The following is a 27,883-nucleotide window of genomic DNA, read 5'->3' on the forward strand; positions in this document are numbered from 1 at the left end:
GGCTGACTTGGGAGATTCTGCATTTTTTTTCCCCGATGTTGTTGTTTTTCTGGTTGTCTGTGCTGGGTCTGCACCATAGCGTGGCATGAGCAAGCCCTGCTGCTGGAAGGGCTGCGTTTGGTTGTGGCAGAGGCATACCTGCTCTCCTTACTGCTTCCCAAGAGCTTTTGGGGCATTTTGTTCAGTTTTACTCGTAGTTGGCAGGAAGCTCACGGACAAGAGCAGGGAGCCCTGTGCCAGCTGTGCTCTGGTGGTGTTTTCCATGCACTCAGCCCCAAACTAACATGAGATAATAGGATTTAGTTCAACCCCCTTTCATTGTGGTAGAAGCAAAGGCTTGCTATCTTGCACGTGGTGTGAGCTGCGCACCTGGGCTGCTGCTGCAGCCCACATGAGGCACGGCAATGTGCAGTTATCCACTCGTTTTGATGTTGGATTGGGTCCTGCAAATCCCAGAGAGTTTCCAGCAGGACCTTCTAGTCTGCTTCCAGCTCTGCCACCAGCTGATAAAAGCATTCAAGCTCCGGGGGTGAGGCAGCATCTCGGTGATGGGACAGGAAAATAGGCTGAGAAATGCTGTAACCCTTTTCCGCTCCTATCACGCTCTCAGGATTGCACTTGCAGAGATGAAAAATGTTGTGGGAATAAAGAGGACTGCCACTGCTGCAAATCATCCTGACTGCCGAAGCACTGCCCCCACGTCGGTGCTTGTTTTTTAAAGAAAGCTTTTTTGAAACGAGTATTATAAACTTTTAAAGCCCTTCTAAATTCTTGCTCTCGTTCTTCCATGTGTTTCTCGTGCTGAATGAAATGGAGCAGATGAAGCAATACTTTATTCATTAGCGTCAGGACTGCATCATCCACAGGCACTTACAAAATACAGCCAGGGAAAATGAACTTGAATCTGCAGGCCTCTTTGTGGTGGCTTTGCTACCTTCCACGCAAGAGCATTTAACGGGCAGACCAAGCCCCCGAACCCTGCAGAACACGTGGGAAGCTGGGGGTCCCTCATTACGGGGTTGCCGAGAACCAGTTTGGAGCAGCCTTTCGGAAGTCTCTATTGATTTCCCTTTAATGACATCCTCTTCCCCGTTGGTTAAGAACCAAGTGAAACCAGTTGGAAGTTAGTGGTGGTTCTCATTTGTGTAATAGTGGATTTAAATCGCCCCGAGCAAGCCGAGTGGCGCTGAAGATGTGTGAGGCCAAGCTAGTGCCTTTGTGCCCCTCTGCTCAGGTAGCGGCCCCTCTGCTCCACGGCTTATAAAACCTTGATGCTGGTTAGACAGACCCCATACCCTTTGTGCTGGCAAAGCAGTAGCATCCCTTTCTGCTGGTCCCCCACCTTTTTGCCTCGGTTTCCTCTCTTATCTCTTTTCTTGTGTTTAAAGTTAAATGGAGACCGAGCTTTGCCGCGGTGTCTGCGGCACAGTGACCAGCGTCAGGACTTGGCGTTCTCCCTGGTGGAAATAAACCAGCGCTGGGTGGGCCCTACCGCTTTGATTGCAGTCATCTCACCAGAAGTTACTGCTTGGGCTGGATTATAGTGTCTGAGTCTGCTTTTTTTTTGCTGGAGACAAATACGGAGGTTTGTGCTCTTGGCTTTGCTCTCAGGATGAACATTTTCTTTTCTGAAATACCACCTCAGATAACGGCACTGGGAAAAAATGCAACATAAAACAGGTGCATAAAGACTATTATTGAACCAGTATACTTATCTGTAGTTCACAAAATGTCAAGTCAAGCCACCGGGTTTTATTAACAATTCTGACTGTGTTTTGTTAGAATTACAAATATTAAACTTTCAGAGGCTTTGGAACATATTGCCACTTATTTGGGAACTGCTTGAAGTAATACCTAGCCTTGTTTTTCATTCTGGTGAGTGAGCTTGTATTTTCTTTGTTATTTGGTATCGTAAAGCAAACATTACACTCCTCAGCAGGTAGATTTTTAATTTTTTTCTGCCATGCATATTTTTTCTCTTTTTCCTTTCCTCCTGTCTGTCTGTTCTTTCGAGATACTATATTTAATTTTTCCACTTCATTATTTCAAACATTGAATAGTGATTCATCTTTGCAGTGGCCTGTTCTGTGAACCACAATAGTTTGGGTAGAATAAAGAAAAAGGGCAAAAAAGGGAAGGAAAAAAAAAAGACGGATCTGACATACACTGGATTGGAAAGAAGCCATCTTTTTATAACTCAAATTGCAAACATCTGTCATCGACTATATCAAACCTACTTTTAAAAAGATAATGTTTGTTCTCTATATAGTTCTAAAGGGCTGTGGTGCCCAATCAAAGCGAGAGAGCAATGTTAATGCTGAAATAGCTTGAATTCAAGCAGGCAGCACTTGTCCCTTTTATTTTAATCTGAAATTTTAACATCCTCCAGATGCTAGTCTGTTAAATAATAACAATTGTTATATGACAGTTAACAGTCAAGTAACATTTCTTATTTTTTTGCCCTTGTTCACTCGATGCAGCTTTTTTTATGCCCTGAAAACTAACTGTTATAATAAAGGATTATACGTATATTTTTTTCCTTTTCTCTGCCTAAAGCTTTTTTACTCTGCCAGACGGAGTACTGCTAAGTCAGAGCAACCAATAAATGTCTATTGGATTATATTACAGGTTGGTCTAATAAAAGGTTAGAAGAATGAATGAGCAACTCTTGAAGCCACAGAAGCTGTAGTTGTGGCCAGAGCGAAGGCATTTCTGGCAGCGAACACTACACAATTACAATTTGGAATAAATATACGAGGCCTGAAATGCTTGTCACTTAGGCGAAGCACATGAAGATGGACTAGGTGCAAGAGCTGAGGGTCCAAGGGTAGGACCCAGAGTCCTGCAGCTCTGGCTTTGCAGAGGAGAGAGTTTAAGTAGAAGGGGATGAGCAGGTCTAGTTCCTAATAAACAGACATCGCTATCTAAAAAATTCCCCTTCTATTGACATCTTTAACTAGCATGCACCTTGGAAGGTTGTAGCCACGAAAGAACGTGCAAGCGTGCTCTCAAAGCCTACACAGGGATTGGGGATTTACCTGAACTATTTCAGGAGCTGCAGAGCACGATGCTGGAGTTACACATCCAGCAATTTCTTGGCACAGCCACGTGCCAAGAAGCACCCAGCTCCCCCCGGCTGCTCTGGGTGCCGAGCAGACTGCAAAGGCTCCTCTCCAGAGAGGAGAGTGCCGCCTGGAGCGGGGACAGACCAAAAGACTCATAGGTCTTTTTCAACTCCAATTCCTGAGATGACAGTGACTCAGGGAAGGTTTTGGTTTAGTCTAGACATGACCAAACCATAATGGAGAGCCTGGCGTAAAGGGCTCGTTCGTAGCATGGTAGAGATCATGCTGACATAAGAGCTGGATTTTTTTTTTCTGTTGAGCACTGAATTTATGGGAAATGCCATGGAGGTAAGGAACCATTGTAGGAGGAGGGGCCTGGACAGCTGGGCCACCTCTGTTTGAAATCCATTTTGAAAGATGTAGCAGTGCATTTTCTAGATACTCTGCGGTAGCCTGATCCAGCTGCCTGGTGTGCAGGGGTCTGCCACAGGCAAGCTGATGGGGAGAGAAGGGGCTGGTATGGGTAGGAAAACGGTGCTAGAACGGTGCTGGTAAACACAGTCTTTTCAAAAGTAGGTTTGATATAATCAATGACATTTAAAATTTATACTATGAAAAGCTAATCTGATGAGGGTTAAATTCTTGCAAAGTGTAGACTGAAGGTCTGTGAGGTTGGTGACTTTATCCTGAGCTATACCTGCTAGCAGTGGACCCGTTCTTTGGTAGCAACATAACAAGATCAACTCTCCTAAGTTTTTGTCCCACGTTCCCCTCAACGCACGCTCACAGTCTGAGCTCCGAGTTTCCCATCTCAGCCTGCTCCCCGCCAGCCGTGACACTCGGGGTCAGTGCCAGGCCGTGGCCATTTCAGCACAAGCTGGGAGCGCTTTGGGGGTCCCGGTGGCTTCCTTGGGACCCCGGTGCACCTACAGTGGAAGCATTTTCATCTCATGCTCATCCAGAGCGATGCAGCTCTGCTCTTTGCAGGACCAAGGCACCTCTCAACCCCTGATGTGTCAGCGCCAGCTTTACAACATGCCACCGAATTGTCCGAGGGAATGTGCTAACCCAAAGCGTGTTGTGTATTTGCAAAGTTTTTGCAGGAGGGTGAAAAGGGATAATAATAGTTCCCGAGCCGCTTCTCAGGTAGGGGAAGGAAAGGAGCGTTTCTCAATAAGGATCCATTAACACTGCTCCGGCTGACAGGCAGTGAAACACAGGAGGTAAAAGTCCATTCTTCTCCCTTCCCAGTCCTGTGATTTAAAATGTTTGAAGGCACACTTCAGAAGCCGGGGAAGTAAAAGCCCCCAGTTGTGCCTGGAGACTCGGCAAAGGCCGCGGCGAGCGGAGGGGCTGCGGAGTGTTAATACAGTCCATCATTTTGTAACGAGCCCGATGTCCTTGTATGAGCTGTGTCAGGCTGTTGTCTGCACGCTGTCTTTGCTGATCACAGTAATCGGGTCATAAGAGAGGGAGAAGTAATAGTGCGTCTCTTAGCAACCAACCCCAGGAGAAAGAGAAAATTACTCAAACAGACTATCCAGCCAGGGAAGTAGAAAGATGAAATTTTCTGAAAGTCTGCTGGAAAGTGCTCAGGGACATAATTCTTTTATGTGTGAGATCCTTACAGGCTGAATCCAATGATATCAGACACTTTTTTTTTTTTGTCGTTTTCCTGGTAAACTTTTATTTTTAATTGGCCTCAGAAAAACAGGGCGGGAGGGGGGGCGGGGGGGACAGACCTTTAAAACAGAGACATTTGGAGAAATAAGTAGCATATTTTTTTATTATTTTTAACAATGCCGAGGAGAAGAGGTTGGGGGAAGGTCGGCACGTCTCAGGCAAGACACGAGGGGAGCATCTTATCTGCACGAGTGCTTTGCATGCCTCCCGTGTCAGAACCAGCCGAAGCACGCTGCTGTGCCTGCCGGCCCCGTGGTGGCATGCGCACAACAACCTCGGTGGGCCTAAGTCGCACCGCACGGGCCTTCACGCCCCGTGAGTGTCACGGGCTGCATGCCGGCTGACGGATGGCTTTGAGGAGAGCCAGGGCCAATGTGCCCTCCCTGCCGCCGTGCTGGGGCTGGGCACTCAGATGGGGCAGGTGCCGGCCAAGTCTGTGCGCGGTGTGGGTCTGGGGGAGCCATGGAGGGGAAGGCCTCAGAGGCCTCCTCGTCCTCTGTGCTCTTTGGCTGACGTTGGCCGCATGGCTCAGAGGGGAGGGCGGTGGTGAGGGCAGTTTGGCAGTCATAATAATAAATTCTGTCATGTTTATTTTGTATAGAGGGTGGGGAGAAGCTCGTAGACTCATCTCTTATGCTTTTAAAAGATATTTTCTTTCCCCCAGAAAGCTGCGCTTCTGTGGTCAGCTAGCTTACGTCCTTCTCGATGGGGTATGCCACTGCCAAGGGAAAGGGGACTGGGTCTGGGGTGGTCTGCCCAGCATCACGAAGCACGAGCATAAATCCAAGTGTGTTTAGTGGGAAGGTTAAGATGGTCGAGCCTCTTCCAGATTTGCAATTGCATCATTTAAGCTATTGAGGAGAGAGAATGTTTCTGAAAGCCTCACTTTCCTCCCTGAAAGCCTGGCTCTGAGGAGACAGAGAAACTGTTGCATTTGTGGAGGAGAACAGATACCTTTAGGTGACTAATCCAGCCACAAATCGTGCCCTCCCTGTGCTTTTGTCTGCTTTTCCATCCCAGCGTAGGTCTAGGTTGTGTGGAGGAATTGGCTCGTCCCTCCATGAGATAGCTTGACTTCCAGAGACAGGTTAACCTGCAGATTTAGGTGGTTTGATGAGGGCTGCAACCATTCCCCCAAATCGGGGTCCAGGACAGTTGGCTAAAGGGTTTGGGCCAACTTCTGGGCTGCCAAACTTGTGCTGTTGTTGGTACCTGGCTTTGCTCAAGTACGTGCGTGAGAGATCTCTGGCTCAGCCTATGGATTGTGTTGCAGACGTGTTCCAGGAGAGAATTGCTAAAGTTTCCTTAGATGAGGCTGACTTCAGCATCTTATCCTGGAAATAATCAGTGGAAGAGAGAGGAGAAAAAAGCAACCTTGCAGCTGTACAGAATTAATAGCTTAGGAGCAACATCTACTACTGTCAGGGAAAAGTGAGATAAGGAACAATATTAATTGTAACTGCTTCCAAACAAATCAGAGAGGCTGCTGCTTTGCTGTCTTGTCACGAAGAAGAAAGACTTTCTTCCTTAAAAGTTTAGTAATTGAAGAGTTTCCTTTGCTATTTTTAGGAGTGCCAGTAAATGATGTTTCCTGGAAATTTTCCCCCAGCTCTATAAATACCGCCTGGGGCCTGTAATGGTGACTCAGTTTGGGAAGTCAACACCATGCACTTCCTCAACACAGCCAAGCAGCCCACCAGGCAGAGAGCACAACTTCTGCAAAATGATTAATTCTGTATTGGTTTTTAAAACTGCAGTACAATTAAGCTCCTTCTTGGAAACTGCCTCCCTGCTGCTCAGGCTTACCCTCCTGCCATGTTAGAAGTGAAAGCACAGGGGTCTGGGGGAGGCTGAAGTTTAGCTGGGGTCTGGAAATTCTGTTGTAAATGGTGTTTTGGTGTTTTGTGGTGCCATGGTGTCCTCTCAGTAACGGGCTCATCAAATGGCCCCAGCTGATGAACAGATGCATTGTTCCCAATCACCACCCCTCGCTGTCCTGGGACTGAGGTTCTCTCACAGATCCTGGTTTTGTCATTGGGTCCTTTCCCCTCGTGCTTTTTGACATCACTTTTTGCACTGGCTTTTTGTGCTCCATTTGGGCACAAATCGAGCCGTTTTATAATTTCTTGTGTGGTACCCAAGGGAAAGCGAGACCTGGCTGACTGAATTCATTCTGCAAGTGTAGAAGGAAAATTGCATTGGGAGCTCAGGTCTGACACAGCTGTCTTACGTAAAAATGAATTTATAAAGACAAGAGGCAACACATGAAAGAAGCGTGACCTGGGTAAAATCACAGCTGGCCTGAATCTCCTCTGATACCAGCCCGGACATGAGACCACACAGCCATAACAGGTAACGTATGAGATGTTGCAGTGTATTCGTCTTCTGCTTAGTCCATTCAGAAAGGCTCCATATCCCAATGCCTTAGATTCGGATTAAATTTGTAGATCCCATTTTCCTTGTTAACCCGTTCCTGCCGGCAGTGGGCCTGTGGAGTTTAAGCCTCTAATCCTCCTCTGCAGCAGGACAGGCAGATGGGTTTGTGATGTGAGAGTACCTGACCGACATCTCCGTGCACATCAGCACTCAGCCTGTGTGGGTAAGAACAAGATGTGTGCCTTCAAGAGGGAGAAGTGACCTTGTGGCAGCAGAAGGGGGTCGGATGGGTGGATCTCCAGCCACCAGATCTCCAGGTTTTGTGGAATTGTTCACTTCCCTCGTTAGGGACAGGAGTCGTTTAGAGAGCTGCAGGAATGATTGGTTTGGCTGAGCCTGAAAACTCCGATTTGTAAAATATTTCTCCACGCCAGTAAATTGCTCTCGTTGGCCAGACAGAAAATACTTCAAACCTAGCAGCTAATCCAAGGCAGGAGCTGTGATGCATGATTACAGCTGAGCTCTTTTTCCCTGCAATCACTGTTGGACTTTTTAAACAAATAATAGCTGAACCACCGCGTTTCCACTCTGAGTGTATGGTGCTTTCCTGAGGTATTCCTGAGACCAACTAATGGAGGATCCATTTTCCTTATTATTCCTTCTCATGTGAGAAGACTGTTATCTTCCCGTTTCTCATGTGATACTGTACACTTTGTACTCAGCGCTGCCTGTTTGTGTGTGTCCAAAAGTGCTCTTGCTAATTATCCCTTTTGCCCCAGCCGGAATGTGTTGTGTAACTGTGGCAGGGAAACAAATAAGAGAGAAAAAAGTAAGCAGCGTGGTAACTATTTTGAGAGATGAGCTTTCGGCTGTCATGTTGATTTTCCCAAGAGATACAGCATGTCCAGTACCTCCTGTAAGTTGACCATCCAGCATGGCATGGGTCTCCAGAGCGGGAATATTCCATTTTAAGACTCAGTTGGGTAAGACACGGCCTCGTGTTTGGTGGACACCGCCAACTATTTAAACATTCAAGTGCTATGAATTCCACCTGTGAAACTGGAGGCGGAGGTAACACAAGTTGGAAAATGAGGGCCTAAATGTCATGGCCTAAAGGTCACATTTCGCTGGCTGAAAGTGCAGTAGTCACCACAAACGTGAGTCTTCAGGAAGGGAATTGTGAGGCTCTGTATTTATTTGATCTCGGTGTACCTGGCCAAATATGCTTAATTCACGCTATGTCCAGAGCTAGTGTTTCTAACAAACTTGTCCAACAAATGTGGTTCTGATCTTAGGAATCAAAGTCCTCATTTCTCATTTATTTTTTTCCTTTCCTTCTCGTGCTCCAAGAGCGGTGATGAAGGTTCTGGGAATTTGTTCGGTCACTGGGATGGAGTTGAAACCAGAGCTTTCTATTCTAGCGGTTTTGGCTTTGTCATGCCCAGAGCAATGAAAGCTCTTTGAGAGGAGCCGGAAAACTCATGAGGCATCAGAAGCAGCAGAAAGATGCATCTTATTTATATAAGCATTTAATTGCGAAATCTTTTGGCTACTTAGAAAAATGATTAGTCAAGTCTATTGGAAGGCAGAGAATGTCTATTTGTGGGAACAAGGGAAGGTTTGATCTTCTCAGATTTCCTACCTTTTTGTTTTTCCTTCTTCTCTATTGCAAATACTAAATGATTAAAGCGGGGGTATTGTTTTGAAAGGAAGATTTCTGAAGGAGCTTGGAGGATTCTGTGCTTCCTGTTTGTTGATTATTTCATATAGAACAATCGCTGTTTGCAAGTGGCTAAGAAATGACAAAGCATTTGTTTGTGGGTCCCAAAATTTTAGCATGGTACTTGCAAGTGAAGTCTTGTTTTTGTTTTATTGTACCTCATTCAGCGGTACTGCAGGTGACGTTTCACTCTGACACTTTTGCAGCCCGGTTGCTGCAAAGTTAGGTCAGCGATGGCTCCTCTGAGTGGTTTTACATAAAAGCAGCTGTCTGGACCTTGCAAATAAGTTTGTTATTTATGCACAAAGAAGAACTGAAGCCAGATCCTTCTTGTCGGGTCTGGCCCAGTACAGCTGAGAAAAGGCACAGCCTGCAAGGAGAAAACACTTTCAGCTTTAGCCAGTAGCTCCAGTTCGTATTGGGAATAATCTGCACTGGGACACAGATGTGTTTACTGTGAAAATGCCAATTTTATATCATAATATCTATGTCCTTTTTTCTATTTGTGAGAAAATAAAAGAGAATGAAGCTTTCTGTCTTTGATTAAATATATTCCAGTTAGGATTCGGAGGCTGTATCCCAGCAGGCTTATTCACATACTGTACTTCAGCTGTGGGCTTATCTTAGTGGGGGAAAAGTTTGTTCCACAGTTAGCTGGCAAGTGGAGACCAGTGGCTGGTGAAGTCTTGGCTGAAGCCGTGTATTTAGCTGCTCTTATCTGTGTTAGCAAGTGGAGTGGAGCACTACATTATTTTTAGGTCATCCTAGTGACTCAGGTGAGAATCACAGGTCACAATTTTGCCTCCTCCTAGTCGTCATATGCGAGCTACTGGAGTGCATCTGTAACACCAGTGAGATCCTTCCTGAGCTGCTGGGATCTTGTGACCAGTAGTAGTTACGATGCAAGTGGGCTGGCGGATTTCTATCGGTCAGCTGGCACACGGTCTCTGCTGGGGGTTTGGGAAGTTGCTTTCAACCCATGGGTGCAACCTGATCTGTACCTCAGCAGCTGGACACGTTCTTTATCAGCATCGCTACCTGCTAAGCCAAGAACAGCTTCTCAGCCTTCATTGACACGTTGTCTGCTGCCTATCACGAAGCTCTAAGTAAACAACCCTGTGTGGGATCAACAGATCATCTTTGTGGCATTTCTCGTCATCTAAACAATAATTCATTAAAAATTTAATGATTCTTTTGCTGTGTAGAGGGAAAAAAAAAGAGAGCTGGCACCTTCCTTTAAAGTTTCTGTCTTTTGTATTGTTTGGTGATTTTTGTTTTGTTTTGGAGTTTTTTGTTTTATTTTGGAGGAAACAGAGTTGATAAACTGAAAGAAAACCGTGTTATTACAAAAGCTTGAGTGCTTCTGAGAACATTTAAAACAAGGATGACTAGAAATGACCTTTCCATCCTGGAGCGAACTTTGAGTGTGTTCTCCCTTTGGCATTTCTAATGATAGACTTTCCATCTGGTCTTTGCTTAAAAGCTAAGATGCAACTTGTGTTTTTTCACATTAAAACTGTGCATACTCTAAAATTAATCCTCTTGATCATTTCACTTCAGGGAGAGGAGTGCAGAAAGACTGGGAGTATTTGCTTATTTTTAGCAACTCCATTCAGGCCTTCTAGAAGCAGATCCCTATTGTCTGAAATCAAATAGTTTCTGATCTGGGGGAACCCTGGATTTTCCTCTGCTTGGATTCGGGGAGATCGTACCTTTTAGAGGAGATTTTTAAAAGAAATTGGAGAAATGTCAGGGCCCCTGGTGGGGTGCATGATCTGGATCAGTGGAAGGGATTTGTGGTCACATTAGCCACCCCTGGCAATACTGTCATTCCTAGGACACAGATTCCCTGGTCCCAGTTTTCCATACTGATTCCCCAGAGCTGAATGTGCAAGAGTGAAATCCTCGTAAATGGATGCTTTGGGGAAGAGCTCGGGATCTCCTGGGATGTACCAGTGCAACCATTCAGCCTCATTTCAGCAGAGGCATTGGGGAAAGTATGTAAACTCATCCTTTTGCTTAGCAAAGCATTTCACCAAATGCCTAATATGATACATGCTTTTTGAGGTCCCATGGGACGTCACATTTAAGCATGCACTTGAACTTCTGTGTGTAACTGACTCTGTGCTGCATGCTAACACGTGCATGTGCGAGTGGAACATTTCTCTGAGTCACGTGTAGGAACATCAGACACCAGATTTATTTCTTTTTTCTCCCTGTGACACAGGTCATTACCGAATATGTTCTCTTTTTCTCCCTCTCTTTCTCTGTTTTCCTTCTTCATCCTTCTATTCAACAAAGTTCCTCAGAAATAAATGGAAGGGGAAGATTACTGGTGAGGCATCCATTCTTCAAGTGTTGTTCTGGTGGGAACAGCAGAGCATAAGCCTATTAGCCAAGCCGTTTTTCTATCAAAATTATATATGGGGTGTGTGCAGAAAACATATATTTTCTGGGCATCAGGAAGGCTCCGCAGAGGAGCAGAGGTTGTTTGGGGTTCTCGGCAGATAGACGCTCTGCTGAGGGATTTGGTGTTTTGCTGCAGGTTCATCTGGTGACCAACTCTATTAAAACAATGGGAGGGAGAAAGGATGTTCAAATAATGGAAGAGAACAATTCTGGCACACGTAGCTTCCTCTTCATAAAGCTGCTTTTCCCTTGAGGCAATATATCTTGTGTGTTATGGGAAGGAAATCTTACAGTATAAAAGGAAGTCTGAACTGTTTACCAATGATTTTAGAAGCCTAGAAGTTGTATTCCTTTTATGAAGGGATAATATGGGTCCTGTTCCAGTATTTCAGGGAAGCTTTTTTAAGATGCATCTCCAGAAATAGAACGATGGGGATAGTTTCTTTGAAATAATATTTGTATGTGGCTTATGTTAATATTTCTGGAACCTTAGGGGATGTAGGCTCAGCAAAATGAAGGTGTTCACAGAACAAAAGCAACAGAGAGACGGTGTCTTTAGCCTGTGCTGCTTGGCAGACAGGGCGCTGGAGGATGGCTCGAAGTTTCGGGGATGTCTGTGACATAGGTTACAGCGGTCTCAGGGCTGTCCTCGCTCCGCTCTCCTGCGAGAGCTCCTGAGGGGCTGCTCTGCCTCCAAGAATAGCTGGCACGTTGCAGTGCTCCAATTACGCCTGTTTCCCCGCCGCATCTCATGCACAGGAACAGCGAGCCTTCTGCAGGCTTTATCGTGCTAAAGCTCTCTTACAGCTCCCTGCGTAACAGGGTAAGAAGCAGGGCCCGTCCAAAAGTTTACAGCCTTTTATAGCCTCTCCAGTGCTTGTCTGTCTTCCCATTCTCCTCAGCTAAAACACAGGCATGGGAAGAGAAAGCGGTGTTGACTTTTTATGATTAGCACAGATGGTGAGGTCCAGATAGCTGCAGTGGGCTTATCCAAGTAGGGATGTTTTGTGCAAACCCGAGCTGAAAAACAACAAACAAAAAAAGGGGGAAAAAGAGGCCGTACCGATGCAACTGACTGCATCACCCAGGATCCTTCGGAAGAATTTCTGCGTTTTCTGCAGAGTACGTAATTGAAGGGAATTTTTGATAAAGGCTAAATTGTGTACGGGCATGAAAAATTCAGCAGGGAATTTAAGCCATTTCCAAACCACATGAAACATTAAACGTTTCGCTCAAGAATAGCTTGAAGATGGCATGCATCATCCTAAGCTTTAAGCATTCATCTGCTTTTTCTCTTGCAAATGTTAGATATACAGTAAAGGGGAGCCAAAGCAGGTTTTGTCTTCTTTCTCCTGACGAGTGCAGAGCCATTGCTTTGAAAAAATTTTGCTGGCTGACCTGACACACACCTTTGTTTACCCATCTTGGCCAGGTGATCTTAGCTGCAACATTTTCAAGAGCTGGGGAGCAGATATCAACTCTGTAATCGCAGCATGCCATTCTCTGCCTGTGATCAGATCCAGCCTTGGGCTCTCATCTGTGAGGCTCTCAAATCAGCCATTTAAATCCACTGGAGTTAAAGATTTTAATCAAGCAAGATGCTAATCGCCATGGCATGATGTGATATATATGACCTGATTAGGATGTAGAGTAAATCCCACAGTCTCTTGAAAGCAGAGAATATTGTTTCTTCAGTGATCTTCAGCAGCCACATCTAAGTTTTGTTTAGATGTGATACTGGATTTTAAAGCTAGGTTATGTCACTGTTTCTAAATTCAGAATGCTTTCTTTGTGTAGAAAGACTAATATTGGCTAATTTCAGATCGTTCTTAGGTGTGTTTTTGATTACTTTGTGTTTTCTTGACAGACTCAAACATTCAATGTTTTCTATTTAAATGGGGTTATTCTTCACTTGGGTGTCTTTCATCAAAGAGACATGCCTATGATTCTTTAAACCCTCTAGGATTGAGCTTCACTTTTGGAATGACTACAAGAAACTATAAAGCAATCACCTTGGATGACTGTATGCTGCAACTCATGCATTGCAAAATTGCAGTGACATTGTCGAGGGGTGAAATCTGATGGTGTGAGTTTGCAAAACCTTCTGTCGTTCGGTTTTGTTTAGCAAAGCTAGTTAACGCTCTCCAAAGGAGCATGGCTGTCTCTTCTTCTCTAGGCAGACACTAGGATTAGGACTCAAGTTTGTCTCCCTCTACCCAAGATGGTCCTCCGAGAAAACTTTGCACTCTTAAAGATTTCCACGTGCGCTCTTACCATGGCACACAGCACACTTTCTCATTCTTGTGCTGCAAGAGCAGCGTGTTGGCAGGCAGCAGCACGGCCTTATTGTTATTGCACTTGGGACTGGAAAAAGGCAAGTGAGTAGTGATAGCCCTCAGCTCCAGGCACCACAGAGGATGGGGGGAGTCTAGACCAAAGGCTGGGTAGTGTAGGTGCAACCAGTCTGCTACAGAGAGCCCTAACCTTGAGCAGTGCCGAAATAAGGCAGTCCAGAACAGCAGGCCCAGGAGGTGCTTTTCTCTTTGTTGTGGATCATGGAGACAAGAGACATTGACTGCAAAGTTCTCAGAGCTCAGGGAGTCCGTGCTCATAAACAGCTATGAATTACATAGGTTCCACTGTTCATCATACAATCCCAGCATATCGTGCATCTCTATCCATTAACATAATTCCCAAACAAAGCCCCTGCTTGGGCTCTCCGTGGCTTCCAGGTGATGTGGAACTGGAAGATGTTCTCCCTCCTGCAGCATCTTCTGTCTGACGGAAGAAAAGGTCCACCCTTGGAGAGTGTCCCTGATGCAGAGCTTTGTGTTTGAGGGTGAGATGGCCCATCCACTCCCCCCTGTGCTGCTAAGCACTCTCTCTCCTTCCCATTCACTGCTCCAGGCAAGCTCTTCAGGTAGCACAGGGAGATGGGCACGTTACAGTGAATAACGTGTATGTCACTGCAGGCATCAGAGGTCTCAAAGTATGATAAAAGGAGGGTTTTGTGCTCCTAGAAGATTTATCCTCTTCAGTTGTTCCGTGAGCACACACTAAAACAATATATCTATTTTAATTGTTTTCTGAGAGGTTATTAATATTGAAGTGGGGATTTAGATGGAAGATCAATCATCAGCTGAAAAGAATGGATTTGTGCTTTCCTGCCGCAAGGCTGGGAAAGAAGTTAGGGTGGAAGAAAATCAAGAGAGATTCTCCACTCAATTTAACATAATTCTTTGCCCAAAATTGCCCAAGTAGCAGCTCCGAAGGAAAACCAAACCTCAGAGTGAAGATTTCAGAAGTCCAGCCTTGAAGCTGTAGCAGTATGCTACTACAGTTTGTTATCATTTTTTTCCACAACATTTTTCTACAAGAATAAAAATCTCTGGCATTTCAAAGAAAACCACAATCTTTGCAGAAGATTTTAATTTTCTTCCACATTTTTCCTTTTAACAATATCCACAAGTATTTCAGTAATTCATTTTCTGTAGCCTTGGTTAAAGATAAAAGTTTTAACTCAATCTGAAAATGATCTCACCCAGGTTTCTCTACACTAAATAATTGACCCAGCTTTTGGTGTGGTGTGTTTTACTGCGAGGGCCCCTTCGCAGTTCCTGCCGTTCCCCTGGGCTGGTGCCAGACCCTGGGACTTGTTCTCTGGAAGGGAGGCACCTAATGCTGAGCTGGGTCACAGCAAAGCTGGCTGTGTGAGTGACTGCTTTCTCAGAACGGTCAGAAGTTTGAATAACTGCAATATCGTGGTCATGGGTGTAGGGAATGCAAGATGAGAGACGTGTTTTCCCCCAAACCAGCACAGGAACTACAGTGCTGGCATTTATGGCCTGCTTTTGTTTGCAGATTAGGCAGCATGCTTGGGTCAGTTTAGGGAGAGAAATTTAGTTTAATGGGTTTTAGCAGTGTCATGAGTGCAAATATCATTGTCATCCTGGTGATGTGCCTCTAACGTGCCATTTCTGTGCCTCTGGCATTGACCTCTGCTTTTTTGCAGCTTTCAGAAATGCCCACCAGGGCTGAGTTCTCTTACATCCATTTTCTACACTGAGCAAGTCCTCCCTTGCACGTTTTAGGATCCTCCTGACGGCAAGTGGCACAGAGGCGTGCAATTGCTCTGCCTGCTCTTCTTTTACCTACCATAGTGCTGGCACTGACCAGCAAGGAGAAGGATGGGGCAAGGGGATACTTGGTAGAGGATTTTGTGGGATATAGAGAACAGAAATGTAGTTATTTATTTAGAAAGTCAGTTTAGCAGTTTGCTACTGAACTAGAGAGGTCCAGGAGCTGCCAGGAGGCCACTATAAGTGAAGCTCAGTTACTTTGCTGAATTACGCAAGAAAGTGTAAATTTTAAAGCATTTCTGTTTAAAATACGGTGGTAACTGCACATGTGTGTATAATAACTTTGGGGTGCTGGATAGTGATCATTAGTAGAGAAACATTGTGGATCAGTGCTTTAGGGTAAAATTGATCTCAAAGAAGAGAGCCTACATCATATTTTCTCCTCTGCTTTCCATGCTATCCAAAACTACTGCAGAGAGGGTGTAAAGCATCTCCCGATACCTCCTTTATTTTTTGCATTTGGTCATAATCCCATTTCTCTTCCGTGATCTAGCCAGATCATGTGTGGCATTTCCAGCAGGAACTGGCAAAAAGAACCAAACTCCATCCATGAGAAAAAAACACCACTGTGTGTAAACATATACTTATGTACATTTATATGTATTTATATATAAATATAAGTTTGTATTTATATATGGAGATTTGGAGCATTAGTTACTTACTTTGAAAGAGGAAAATAGAAATGATTTCTGTTTATCTAGCGTTTCATTTTATCTTGAATAATCTTCAAGGATTATGGATGTAATTTATTATTCAACTGTTACACTGGTGAATAAGAAGCAAATTCATTTTATATCATGAAGAAAATCTAGCAACCTTTTTCTGCTCCCCAGTAGCATTGACTAATTGCAGCAGAAGGAAGAAAGCCAGTGCTGTTTGTATTGCTGAAAACAGTGAACTGATCTAAGACATATCTGATAAAGACATGAGTTCTGCTTTAGTCTTTCCAAGTGTGGATGTTTATGAGAGTTACATAGGGAGGGGTGGGAGGGAGGAGGGAAGGAACTGAGGGAGCCAGTTTGAGAATCAGCTTGTGTTCTCTTCTTCTGTTCGTCTGTGAGAGCTGTCCATGCATTTCCCACTTGGTATTTTGTTCCACTCTATCAAGCCAGTGGCAGCAGACTATGTGAAGAGGATGCCTCGCAGGCAGTTTGACCCCAGCACCCAAGGAAGTGCTCTAGCAGCAGCAGGTTTTGTTTATTTTCTTTTGGCTCTCTCTTTTGCGTGCTGGGTGAGCAGGATGGATCCAGTGCCTCCAGATGTTCTGCAGCAAGGGCCACTGCTGGCTCCAAGGCTGCAACACGTAGGGTGTCCTCTGACTATTCAGATTTCATTTCACCCCTAAAGCGGGAAAACAAACAAACAAGCAAAAAGCAATTAGAAGCAAAGATAAGTCCAAGATTGCTTAAAAACTGTTGGCTGCAGCTTCCGAAACTTGAGGAAGTCCCTTGGCAATAAAGAGCTCTGGGAGGTAGCTTTCCTGATCTGCGCAGTGTCTTGTATTTCATCACCAGGCACAGAGAGAGTTTGACTGGTGATAAGAAAGGATGCCTCTGAAGGATGCTGTCCCCAGCTTCCCCAGCTGCCTGCTCAGGGGAGAAAGCTGACCCGTGGCACTTTGTGCCGAAAAACGAAATTTGTTTTGATCGGGCCACGCAGCCGCAGCCAGAGAGAAGGAGGTCGTACCCAGTGATATAACTCATTTTTTCAACTCCTTCACAACAGCCTCCTTTGTAAATTAATGCCTATGTCAACTCCTGTCAGGCACTCTTAGCAGTGAACAAACGAGTTTAACACCATAATCTAATAAACAAATAGATAACCCGTTTTGGTTTTGTTCTGAGTAAGGCAGTGCTTCCCTTGCTGAGTTGCTTCGTGGACCTTTTGCTCCATCCCGAGCGGGATGGTGTGCAGGAATGCAGCGCGTGTCCCCTCTGAGGATAGGGTTTGCTCTTCTGCCTTAGATGCCCTGATTTCCAGCCTATTTCCAGTTGTTTGTGTTGAAATCTTTCCATCTGAGCAGGCTGTTTTCTGTCATTTTTAAAATCATTCGGAACTATTTTTGTCCACGTTCATTGGACCTGAGCAGCTGCAACTCCAAGTGGGATCTTGTCATAGTAGTGACCAAGCAGGACAGACTTCCCTCCGCTGAGTGTGTTTGTAAGGACGGGAAAAGGACGGCTTTGTGTGCCCATGGACTGAGGCACAGCGGGGCTAAGGGACATGCCCTAAGTCCTGAAAGAAGTCTGCGGTAAAGAGTGGTGCTTGGAGCTTCTCGGTTAATCCTACCGCTCTTCTTCCTCCCTCTGTTTTAACGCAGATTTTAATTAACATTTTACAGTGCCACGGGCTGTTTCTTGCAGTGCCTCAGTAAGCTTTAGTAAAGGACGGGTTTGTTTGCCTGAGAGCTGAGCTCTGATACTAGCTGACCTCATCTCCGTGCAGATACCAGTGTCGCAGAGATACCCGTTAGGTGTAATGGCACGAGTGGGAGCAGAACTGCTTCATTTGCATGGCGTTCAGAGAACGTGTTGTCGAGGTGAGCAAAATATCTTATCTCCACCGCAGAGAGCTCGGCGTGGGACATTAGCTGGTATGTTTTGTCCCCGTAGTCACATGGAAAAATGACTTGAAGAATCATAACGCAGCCTTGCGTAGATGTCTTTGTACTTGGTGGTGTGTTTTGTAAGCGTACGGCGTGTAGGATGTTGGGCTGATGTGCACGGGGGACACAAAGAAGCCTTCGCTTTCACCTGCCTCCCCGTACACCCATATACTTGGAGCACCGAGGCTGCAGGAACATCGACTGCGTGGCTGGAAAAGATGGCACGCCTCGGTGTCTGCAGCCACACGCCGACTGAAAACGCAGCCTCATCACACAAGTGTTGTTTTCACGATGAGGGGCATCCAGTGCGGTGAAGCAGCTGAGATTTTGCATAATTTGGGGAACTGAGCCCTCGTTTCCTATCCATGTGCTAATTACTGCCTTTGCGGGTGTTTGAGAGGGAGTTCAATGAGTTCTAACGTGAACCAAAGTTGGAGGGGGATTTTCCCCACCGGTGACCAGAGCTGGGATGAAAGATCTGTGTACACAACACCAAAAATAGCAGCTGTTTGTGCTAAATCGAGTTGCTTGATAAAAGCTGAATCATTTGAAGGAGACTTGCTCTGGTGTGCCAGCTCTGCTCCTCTTAGCGATGAAGCCAAGCTGAAACCGTTCAGGTTAGGGGTCCAGCTCCAGTCCCAGTGGCTATGTGGTTGTGCTACATGCCGATAAACCCCAGTTACTTCTTGCAAGGTGGGAAAAGCAGCTTTCGAGCTGCCATCTCCGCTCAGACCCGAACCTCAAAGCAGCCAGATTTGGATCTCCCCGCTGGCACTCGCCCATGCAGCTCCCCTGTCCCCAGCAGAGCCTCATCTGCTGCTCCTGCGAGCTGTAGCGACTTCTCCTTGCTCTAGTAACGCTGGAAGAAGGCCAGGGCGATTCCAGCGGAGCTATTTTGGATTTGCGCTTGTAGGAGGAATTGTACCTGGAGGTTTTAAGTTAATCGCACGGTCATTTTTCCTCTGTATATTTAAACACAGAAGTTAATTAACATTTGAAAGTTTCACAGGCTGCTTCTTTTCATTACCTCAGCGAGCTGTAGTAGAAGGCTGCGTGACAGGAGGCTGATAGCCTGGCTGAAGTTGTGCAGGTGGGAGAAATGCTGGGGAATTTTTTCTGTCAGATCCCAGGGGCCTGGGCAGTTGGACGATGGGATGGAGGTTGGCGTGAGGAACACAGGCTGCCATGGTACACGTTGCCTGTTGACTTGCCGTGTAGTAAACAGAATTACCAAATGATCGTTGGCGTGTGTTTTTTATTTGAAGGGAATATTTTAAGCAGGACTGCGATTCATAGTCCTGAACTGTAGGGGACTAATGTTCCTGTTCTCCAGCTGGGAGAAACTAATTCAACATCTTGTGTTGTAAACACTCACTCATTTTAACTGATTACACCTCCAATGTTCCTCAAATCACTAAAATTACTAATTGCTATTCCTTACACATCAGAGAGTGAATCCTGAATAATTAACCCCAAATAAAATTAGATGAATTGGCCCTTTTAATTAGAATCCCTGCTGCTGTTTGTTCTGAGCTTCCTTTTCTTACTGTTAAGAGACTTTTAGAATGATTAAAACTGTTTAAGACTTAAACAGCCAGTGACCTTTTAATACAATATAAATCCATAAAAGCAATATTTCAGCTAGCAGGTGGTGAAGTAAATTTTTAGTGCAACTACCTGACAGATTCAGTATTCCTTTTTTAAATGCTAAGAATAAAATTAGCCAGTGTTGTGTTTTTTTTTTCTCCCCCTGCTTATTAATACAGTAGCTGATTAACAAAAGTAGTTCAAATGGTAGAATTAGTAATTGGTAAGAAAATGGTAGTTTGAGCAGTGCTTTGGATTGGCTTTATTTGATTCATGGCAGGTGAATGTGGTGTATTTAAGTGGGTTGTGTAGCTGGTGTGTAATGGTGTGACTGTTCCCCTGTACCAACATGGTGTCGATAACCACCTGGGACATGAGTATGACCAAAGATGTGCCAGCACTAAGCATGATTTTATCGTGTGTTTTCCTTGTCCAGTGATGGATGTGAAATGCAGATGTTACAGGAAAATGTAGCATGTAAACGTATGGCTTGGTGACACCTACGAGTCACCATGCCATATCGAGCTGAAGTTTTCTATAAAAATTGTGCAGTGTTGCTTTTGCAATATGAAAATTTCCAGACCACTTGGCAACGCTGCAGGATTCTGCAGGGTTTTCCAGTGGCTGTTGTGAGATACAGGTCTATGGGTGTGGAGAAACATTTGTGGTAAGTTTAATCAAAGGGATTTTAGCCCAGATGGATTAGGTTCTAAGTGTAAATCTTAGTTGTTTCACCATAGATCACCCCCAGATTTCTAACTTTGGCTTTCTGCAGTAGAAGCTAACTACTTGACCAGGGAATGGAAGATGACTGTATCTGCTCAGCTGTTGGGAGCAGAAGAGAAACACGTCAGTGGGGGTTTGCTCCATCTCTGTTTGTGCTCTGCTCTCCGAGGCCAGGGGAGAGCTTGGTTTTTCAGGTGATTCAAACCAATTCTGAACCAGCCTCAGAGTCAGAAATGACGATAAAGGGTTATTTTTGTTTGGAGGAAGAAAAATGAAAAACATCTGGGCATATCGTCTTCAGATGTCAGCCAGAGATCTGGGAATACCAGTGTGAATCCTGTTTTGTTGCTTGATAGGTTTCATTAAGTTATTGTTTCAGGGAAAAATATGATGTTTTGCTTTTGTGTGTTTCCGAGGGTTTTCCCCCAAACAGTCTCTTCTTACTGAACGTGTGAGATCATCTTCGTGTCTAGAAGTTTCAAAGCTGCAAATCTTGATGTCTAAACAACTGTGTCAGTCAGTGGGGGAGGCAATTACTGTGCTGCAATTCATTTGCTGACTGGCAGATGCATCTCCCTGAAAACAAAGGCTTGAGGCAGATGAGTCTGATCCTGCAAAAAACTTCCGTGCACTTAGGAATTTGAAGGTTTGCCTGCGAGTGAGAAGGGTGCTTGGAGCATGAAACAGGATGTTTTTGTGTGTTGTTTTTTTTTCTCAGCTTGTACTTGTACTCAGCTTTTTTCCTCCTTTTCTCCCCCAAACGAAGACCTGTTCCTTCCACATGTCATATAAAACCGCGCGCTGTTCAGGACCCAGATTTGACCGTCTTTGCGTGTTTCCCTCTGTGCCTGAGGGAGACGAACAGCAATGCCAATAACAATAGAGGAACAGCTTTGCCTCCTGCGCTTGGGAGGATTTGCTCCCGTGAGCTCGCTGGGAGGAGGATGGGGTCCTACGGCCGTGTGTGGGAAAGAGGAAAGTGCAGTGGCAGGATAAATAACTAAAGCTGTGAAGGAGGAAAGTCCATCTGTTCACAGAGCACCAGGAAAAGGCCAAACATCTGCAAGGTCCCCCCAGTTCATCACACATCTGCTTTCTGCTTCCCAGTCTAAAACCTTCCCAGTCGCCAGCAGCTTATCAGCCGCGGAGGAGAGAGGCAGCGGAGCTGGGCTGGGGCGCGGTACAGCAGCTGCCTCCTGCTCCAGAGAGAAGCGTTTTCTTCCATACTCTTGAAAAGAGCTTTTCTCATTGTTTCTGTCCTTTCGCTCCTTTTCTGAAACATCTTGCCAATGTTTTTTTCTTTGGGGAGCAATGGCTCTTCCGAAGTGGCAAACTGGTATTTGTTTTGAACTTGTTACAGCGATTGTTATTTTCCCCCTCAGCCTTCTGCTTATGCACAAACCCCGGCCCTTCCCCTGTCATCCCCTTCGCCCCGTTCTCCCCCTGGGTTCCGCTTAGGTGTATTGAAGGGTTGTAATAAAAGCAGCTTGGCTTGGCAGGGAGGTGAGTCTTTGGAGCTGGGGCTAACTGGAGCAACAGCATCTCAAGTGTATTCTCGGGGAAGCGTGCGTCCGCTGGAGTTGCATTTGTTTGCAAAACCACATTGGTTGGTTGAAGGTTCACTTTCAAAGCAAAGGACAAAAGTTTACATAGCACTCAGACATCCCAGCACTTCTAGAATGAAACACTTAAGATGTTTGTTTCAAAATATTTCCTTTGTTTCTACTCCATATTGAATTTCATATGATTTGAAATAAAAGGTTGGATTAATTATGGAGCAAAGAGGAGATACTGCAGATGTTATTGTGCGTGTATTTTTTTTAAATCAGTCTTGAACTCTGCCATACAACGAGCCAGTAGGTTTCATAGGATTTTGTGTATTGGAGCAACATGTTTGTTTTAAATTAGTTTTCAGTGTGTTGTTTTCAAGCTGTCTCGGAGCATCTGTATTTAGTACAATACTTTCTTAGGGATTCAGAAGTGGGGTTTTTTGTTTGTTTGTTTTGTTGGTTGTTTTTTTGAGTTCTAGCCATGCTCACTTTGGGGAAACTGGGAAGAAATTACTTTCCTGGGAAATAAGATCCTTAAAAGTTCTAGGGGGAGTTTGTGCCATTTAGAGAGCTCGTGGCTTTAGCAGATTTGCAGTAGAACAGGAAACCTTTCTGGGGCTGCAGGCCCAGCTTGCTTCCCGTGCCAAATGGCTTGAAGGTGCCGTGCAGGCTGAAGTGCCCCGCTGGTGCCTGTGCCCTGCGGTGGCTCAGCCCTGGGCTTCCAGCCTCGGCGTGGGGAGCCCCGGGGACTGCAGGTCACTGGGGTTTGGTTCAGCACCTCTGTGAGCGGTTTGGTCACTGGGGATGGTGCTGGGGGACCAGTAGCTGGGAGCTGCTGCGATGCTGGGTCGAGGAGAGAGATTGTGTTTCCTCACAGAAAGGGTTAAAACTCTCCAAAAGCCACAGCTCAGAGATATGTGAAATACAACACTTTATTCACTTATCTTAAACTTCCATCACAGATGCACAGAGGAGAACCAACAGTAAACAGCTCTGCTTGCAGCATAAAGCTTTATGAGAGGAAATAAAAATATACCAAAGTGGTCCAAATTACAGGTAGCTGCCTCCCCAGGAGCCAAATCCAGTGCTAATGGCAAGCTCCTTTTTTTTCCATCTTTAGGAGGTGCTTTCAGAGCCCGGTGTCCTGCTGCCTGCGCTGCTCTGCCCATGTTTTCTCCTTCGTTCTCCCACCTTCTCTGATGTTCTTTAGGAGAGGTCTCCCATCTCTGTGCAAAGCTGGATGGCTTTGCAGCCAGTGTGCTGCTTTGTATTCATATTTACATCTACGTTGTCAGAACTTTAAGACAAAGCAAATTTGAAGTGGAGATAATCTATACATCAGCCCCACATACAAAGCCTCCTCGGAGCTGAAGGAGGTGGATGCTTCTGGGTTTGCAACCGGCCCATTGTTTCCTTGGCCGTTGTCACTGAGGAGAGCCTCTGGTTTTCCCAGCAGCTCCTTATGTGAAGCCATGAGGTCCCTGTAGGAAAGGGAAACGCAAAGAGCATGGCAAAGATTTGGGGCTCCAGCCCCAGCCCTCCGAGTGTCCTCCCCAGCAGGCAGGCAGTCCTGACTTGCAGTCAGCACCTGATGCAGTCTTTAGAATGACCAAAAAGAGCCGCAGGAGGGGAGTGAATTGTTTGGGATCTGTCGCAAGGCTGAATGTGGGGCGTTCGGTAGTGCAAGTTCTGCAGCCCCCTGTGGCACAGGTAAAGGAGATGTGAGTTTTGGTCTGGGTGCTGCTGCCTTCAGGCTGCTGCGGGTTCCGAGGACCTCTAAGCAATCTGCAAGTGTCCCTGAGCTGTCACAGCCATCTCCTGGGGCAGCAAGGGATGCAGGTGAGTATTTAATGGTTAAATGGTGTGCTGACTGCCATAAAAGCAGTGGCAGAGCTGAGTATCACACGAGTCATCCCAGGAGCCAGTCTCCAGATACTCAGTCCACCCCCCCCCCATCTCTGTCTACCTACCTGCTTTCTCTCTGGGCAGCAGAGAGACGTTCTGAAATGTTCAGGAAAATGCTGGTGCTCTGCGATGAGTCTAAGTTCTCTTGATTCTCTCTCCTAGGAGACTTCCTTCCTCCACCCCCACCTCCTGTCGATGACCTCGGGAATATCACATCACAAGGTGCCTTTCCCCCACCGCCCCCTCTGGATGATGTTACTTTCAACGTGCAGGTAAGAAGACAAGAATTGTATTGTGAGTGCAGAACTGATCCAAAGGGGCTGTGGAAATAAGTGGATGCTAATAAAACAAGGTGGCAAAGTGCTAGGGTTTGCGATCACGTGTCAGGAACAACCAAGTCAGCATTAGCAAGCTCCATTTCCCAAGCAGGGAATATTTCCATTCAAAACTTGCTGGGCTATTAAAGGATTTTTCCCATCCGGCTTGAATTAGAAAACTAATTGCGTTACGTCCTTGTGATAGTGGATGGGAGCGAAACCTTCCCAGAATGAATTGTTTTCTGGAAGGGCCACCTCCTTCCACTGACTGTGGAGAGACCTTAGGGCAGTAATCTGATCCTAAAAGTGCTTTGTTTAGATGCCTAAAATTAAATGAAGCAAATAAGCCCTGGCCTGGGCTCCAGTGATGTCACTGGGACCCTTTCCACCTCATTTTTGCTAGGTTGGATCCTCCAGATTTGCCATCTGGATGAAAGCACAACTTCTAAGCTGCATGAGGCAGCGGCATGTCCCGTGTGATCGGGAGGTATGACCAGCTTTGTGCAGACATCGCCGTCCCACCAGAGTGCCGGGTACTGCTGTGCTAGGTCAGGCAGGAACAGAAGGCGCTGAGCTTGCCCGGAGTACCTCCGTGCTGGTGCTTAGCAAGTTTCTAAGCACCAGGGCTGCAAAGGTCTGAAAGAGCCTTCTTGGAGCAGTGGTGAGGGCAAAGCCAGCGTGATCTGGGTTTGAGACTGGTCAGAGTTGTGTAACCAGGTGTCCGTGGCATGGGGCTGCCCTTGATGGCCCAGGAAGGTGGTGGCAGTGCTGTGTCCCTCGATGGAGCCTGGGAGCAGCCCAGTGGGCAGGCATTAAACAGGATTCAAGAGGTCTGACTTCGTTCCTCACTCACCCCGCCACAAACTCCGGAGTCAATTCATCCACCTTGTGCCTTCGTAAAAAGAAAATGTTTCCCTCCCTCATGGGCTTCTTGTGATCTCTTGCCTGTAGCAAGATGTTGGGAGGCTATCGCAAAGTCTAAGCATGTTCCCGTGATGGTTTCAGCATCCTTGGAGAGCGAAGGGGTTAATGACAATTATGTTTCCCACTGCCAGGAAAGGCTGCAGCCATCGGAGACATCAGCCAAGTGAGGAGCATGGCTTTTCCCAGCCTTGGGGGAATGAAGTAATTCCCCAGCAAGTGTTGTTCTGCCTCTTATCTCTCCAAGAAGCGTGGTCCTCCTGGGAGCCGGGGTGCTGGGAAGCAGCAGCGCAGCAGGCGCCTGCCGCGGGGCAGAGCTTGGCTCCCCGTGCAATGGGAAGAGGCTGTGGTGGTGCCTCTGTGCTTCTCCAGATTCAGCCATGGCCTGGGAAGGGCTTTTGCAAGGAGGAAACCTTGCAGCATGTTTTGGAAGGGGTTTGTGTCTTGTGATCCTCGCGCCTCAATCCTCCGACTGTCCGAAGACGTGCCACAGCGGCACGGGGCTCTCACTGAAACCCGCCTGTTGGTACAACCACCAAACGGACTGGCTCTTCCCCGCTGAGCTCATGAAATTGTTATTTGTCACACCCTTTCCCTCTGCCTTTGGAAAGCCAGGGCTGGGGCAGCGTTAACAGCCTCGGTTTTGGCAGGGATCTGGTTGGATCAGGATTCCTCCGATGACAGCCTAGTGGGAGAAAAGCAAGCCTTGGGGCTGCATCCCTGCAGTCCTGTGTGTCACCACGGCCAGGTGTACCCAGCAGACACAGACCCCTGCCTTCGGTCTGCTCTCATCTCCTTTTCCCCTTTCCTTTTCCCTCCATCCTCAATTATATATATTGGGAACAGGCCTAAGCCAGTGGAAAATTAGGATCTTGCAGGATCTCGTGTTGCAAGCTAAACCTGGGTCTGCTCTCTGATACCGGGCCACTTCAGTTCTGCGCCCCCTCCATTAAATGCATACACCGGAGCAGACGATCCCATTGCTGAGTGTGGGGCAGGTCTGAGGATCTGCTCCTGGGGCTCGCTGCAAGCCCTCCAGGTCTGCTCCACTGCTGGAAACTGATCTCCAGCAAAGCAGGCTCTTTGCAGCAGAAATTCTCTCTGTATGGCAGAGGGTTTCGTGCCGCTGACAGCTCGTGAAAAATGTGCACTGTGGCTCCAGGTAAAGTTTTTTATACTAGGTGTTAAGTTGATGAGGGCAGCAGCAGATAGATATATGTTTAGTTTATTATCATTTCATGCATTACCGTTAGCAGACAGCTACAAGCTGCACAGATTATTACAGTTTAAGTTGGAGTTTATGGAGTAGCAGTTAAAATAATAATGCCCGGTTTTCATAGGCCTATTTATCTCTGGATCTCTGTTTGGACAGTGGAGCTGACCACTTAGGATCAGATCCAAAAAGGTACTTTAGTAGCTAACTTCCCTCTAGATGCCTACACTGGCTGAAATCAAAGGAGGAGTGGGCCATGAAATAACTTCGCAATAGATCTGGCATTTTCTTGTAATTTCTGTTTTCTCATCTAGATCACGTTCAGATTCACAGCAGGGCAGGAGAAAAGGGGAAGGAAATTTTGACTCTTTTCTTATTAACTGTAATGCTTTGGAAAAAAAAAAAAGAAAATAATAAAAGAAAAGGAAATGTTTATTTTAAAAAAGCAGTGTGTTGGAGCTGGGGGCCAGTTGTGTTGGGAAGTTCCCCTTCGGCTGAAGTCAGGCAGCGGAGGCAAGGGCTTGTTCCCAGAATGGTGGTGAGGGCGCGGCGATGGCGTGTTTGACAAATAAGGACATAAGCAAAGAGCTTTTTGCCACGTTGGCTTGTGCTCAGTTTAGAAGAAAAAAAAAAAAAAGGAGAAAAAAAAATCCTGGACGGGAAGAAAAATGAAATCACTGTTTGTCAAAGGGAAATAGATAGATCTGGGAGGGAGGGAGCTTTTTTTTTTTTCTTTTCTTTTTGCCTTCTAGTCACAAAAAGGCATTCTGAAAGAAAGCAAACGTGAGCAACCCTTACAGAAAACCTCTCCAAGTGCCTGGCGTTGCTCCCAGCAGGACCCTTGCCGACGGCACCGGCCGTTGGTTCCTTCCTGGCCAGGCCAGGCTGCTTGGGATGAGACCTGTGCGGCGTGATGTGTAAAGCTGGTTCCCTACGCTGCGTCCGATCCCGAGGGAGGCCGGACCCTGCAGGGGGCATCCTGCAGATTCCTCGGGGGAATTGGGGTGGCAGAGGGCTGGGGCTGTCCGGCAGAGGCTCACACGGTGCCTTGCAGCTTTCCAGCGCCCACGGGAGCTGTCGGGGCAGGAGCTGGGCGGCTGCGAGCAGCTGTGACCCCGAGCTGCAGACCCGCCAAGGGCCACCTCGGTAAAACACGCGTCTCCAAATCGCTGCTAATTGCCCACAGGTGCTGTGTCTGCGGCCCGGATCTGATTTTAATTTGGGACCCTAGCTGCTACCGTAGCACGGACGGTGCTCAGCCGGGAGATCACCTCTTTCCCAACAGCCCCCGGCCGTTATCAGCGTGTTTTATTGACAGGCCGCAAAGCACTTCACAAAAGGAATACCGGTCTCTCTCTGATAAGGAAGCTGAAGCAGGGAAAGTGATTTGCCTGGGTCACCAGGATGGCCAGCAGCAGGCTAAAAATAGTGCCCACATCTCCTGCATCCCAGAGCAATTGTTGGCTGCATCGCGCCGCCTCGGTGCTGTGAAAACGGCGACTTAATGAATAAACACCATCCGCTGCTGAGACCAGAAAGAACTTGGGATGTGGCAAAGGGGACGTGCAGAAGGGCTTGAGGATGGGGTTTAGAGTGAAGAAGCGATCAGATGTGCTGCCTGCATGGGGTGCAGCGTAAAGCAGAAGCCAAGGCACCAGTTCTCAGCA

At 46.5% G+C, this 27,883-nt stretch overlaps 1 protein-coding gene across 10 annotated transcripts in view; it reads left to right on the plus strand.

The window, feature by feature from the left end:
• Positions 1 to 27,883, plus strand: part of LPP (LIM domain containing preferred translocation partner in lipoma) — a 387,571-nt gene that overhangs the window by 175,435 nt on the left and 184,253 nt on the right. For all 10 annotated transcript variants that reach the window (XM_080603962.1, XM_080603958.1, XM_080603966.1 and 7 more), the window contains one exon: positions 23,928 to 24,037. In XM_080603962.1, coding sequence (XP_080460088.1) covers positions 23,928 to 24,037 — 110 coding nt within the window. The remainder of the gene's footprint in view (positions 1 to 23,927; positions 24,038 to 27,883) is intronic.

Source organism: Anser brachyrhynchus (genome assembly GCF_964034855.1).
Source record: "Anser brachyrhynchus genome assembly, chromosome: 9".
NCBI classification, from domain to species: domain Eukaryota; kingdom Metazoa; phylum Chordata; class Aves; order Anseriformes; family Anatidae; genus Anser; species Anser brachyrhynchus.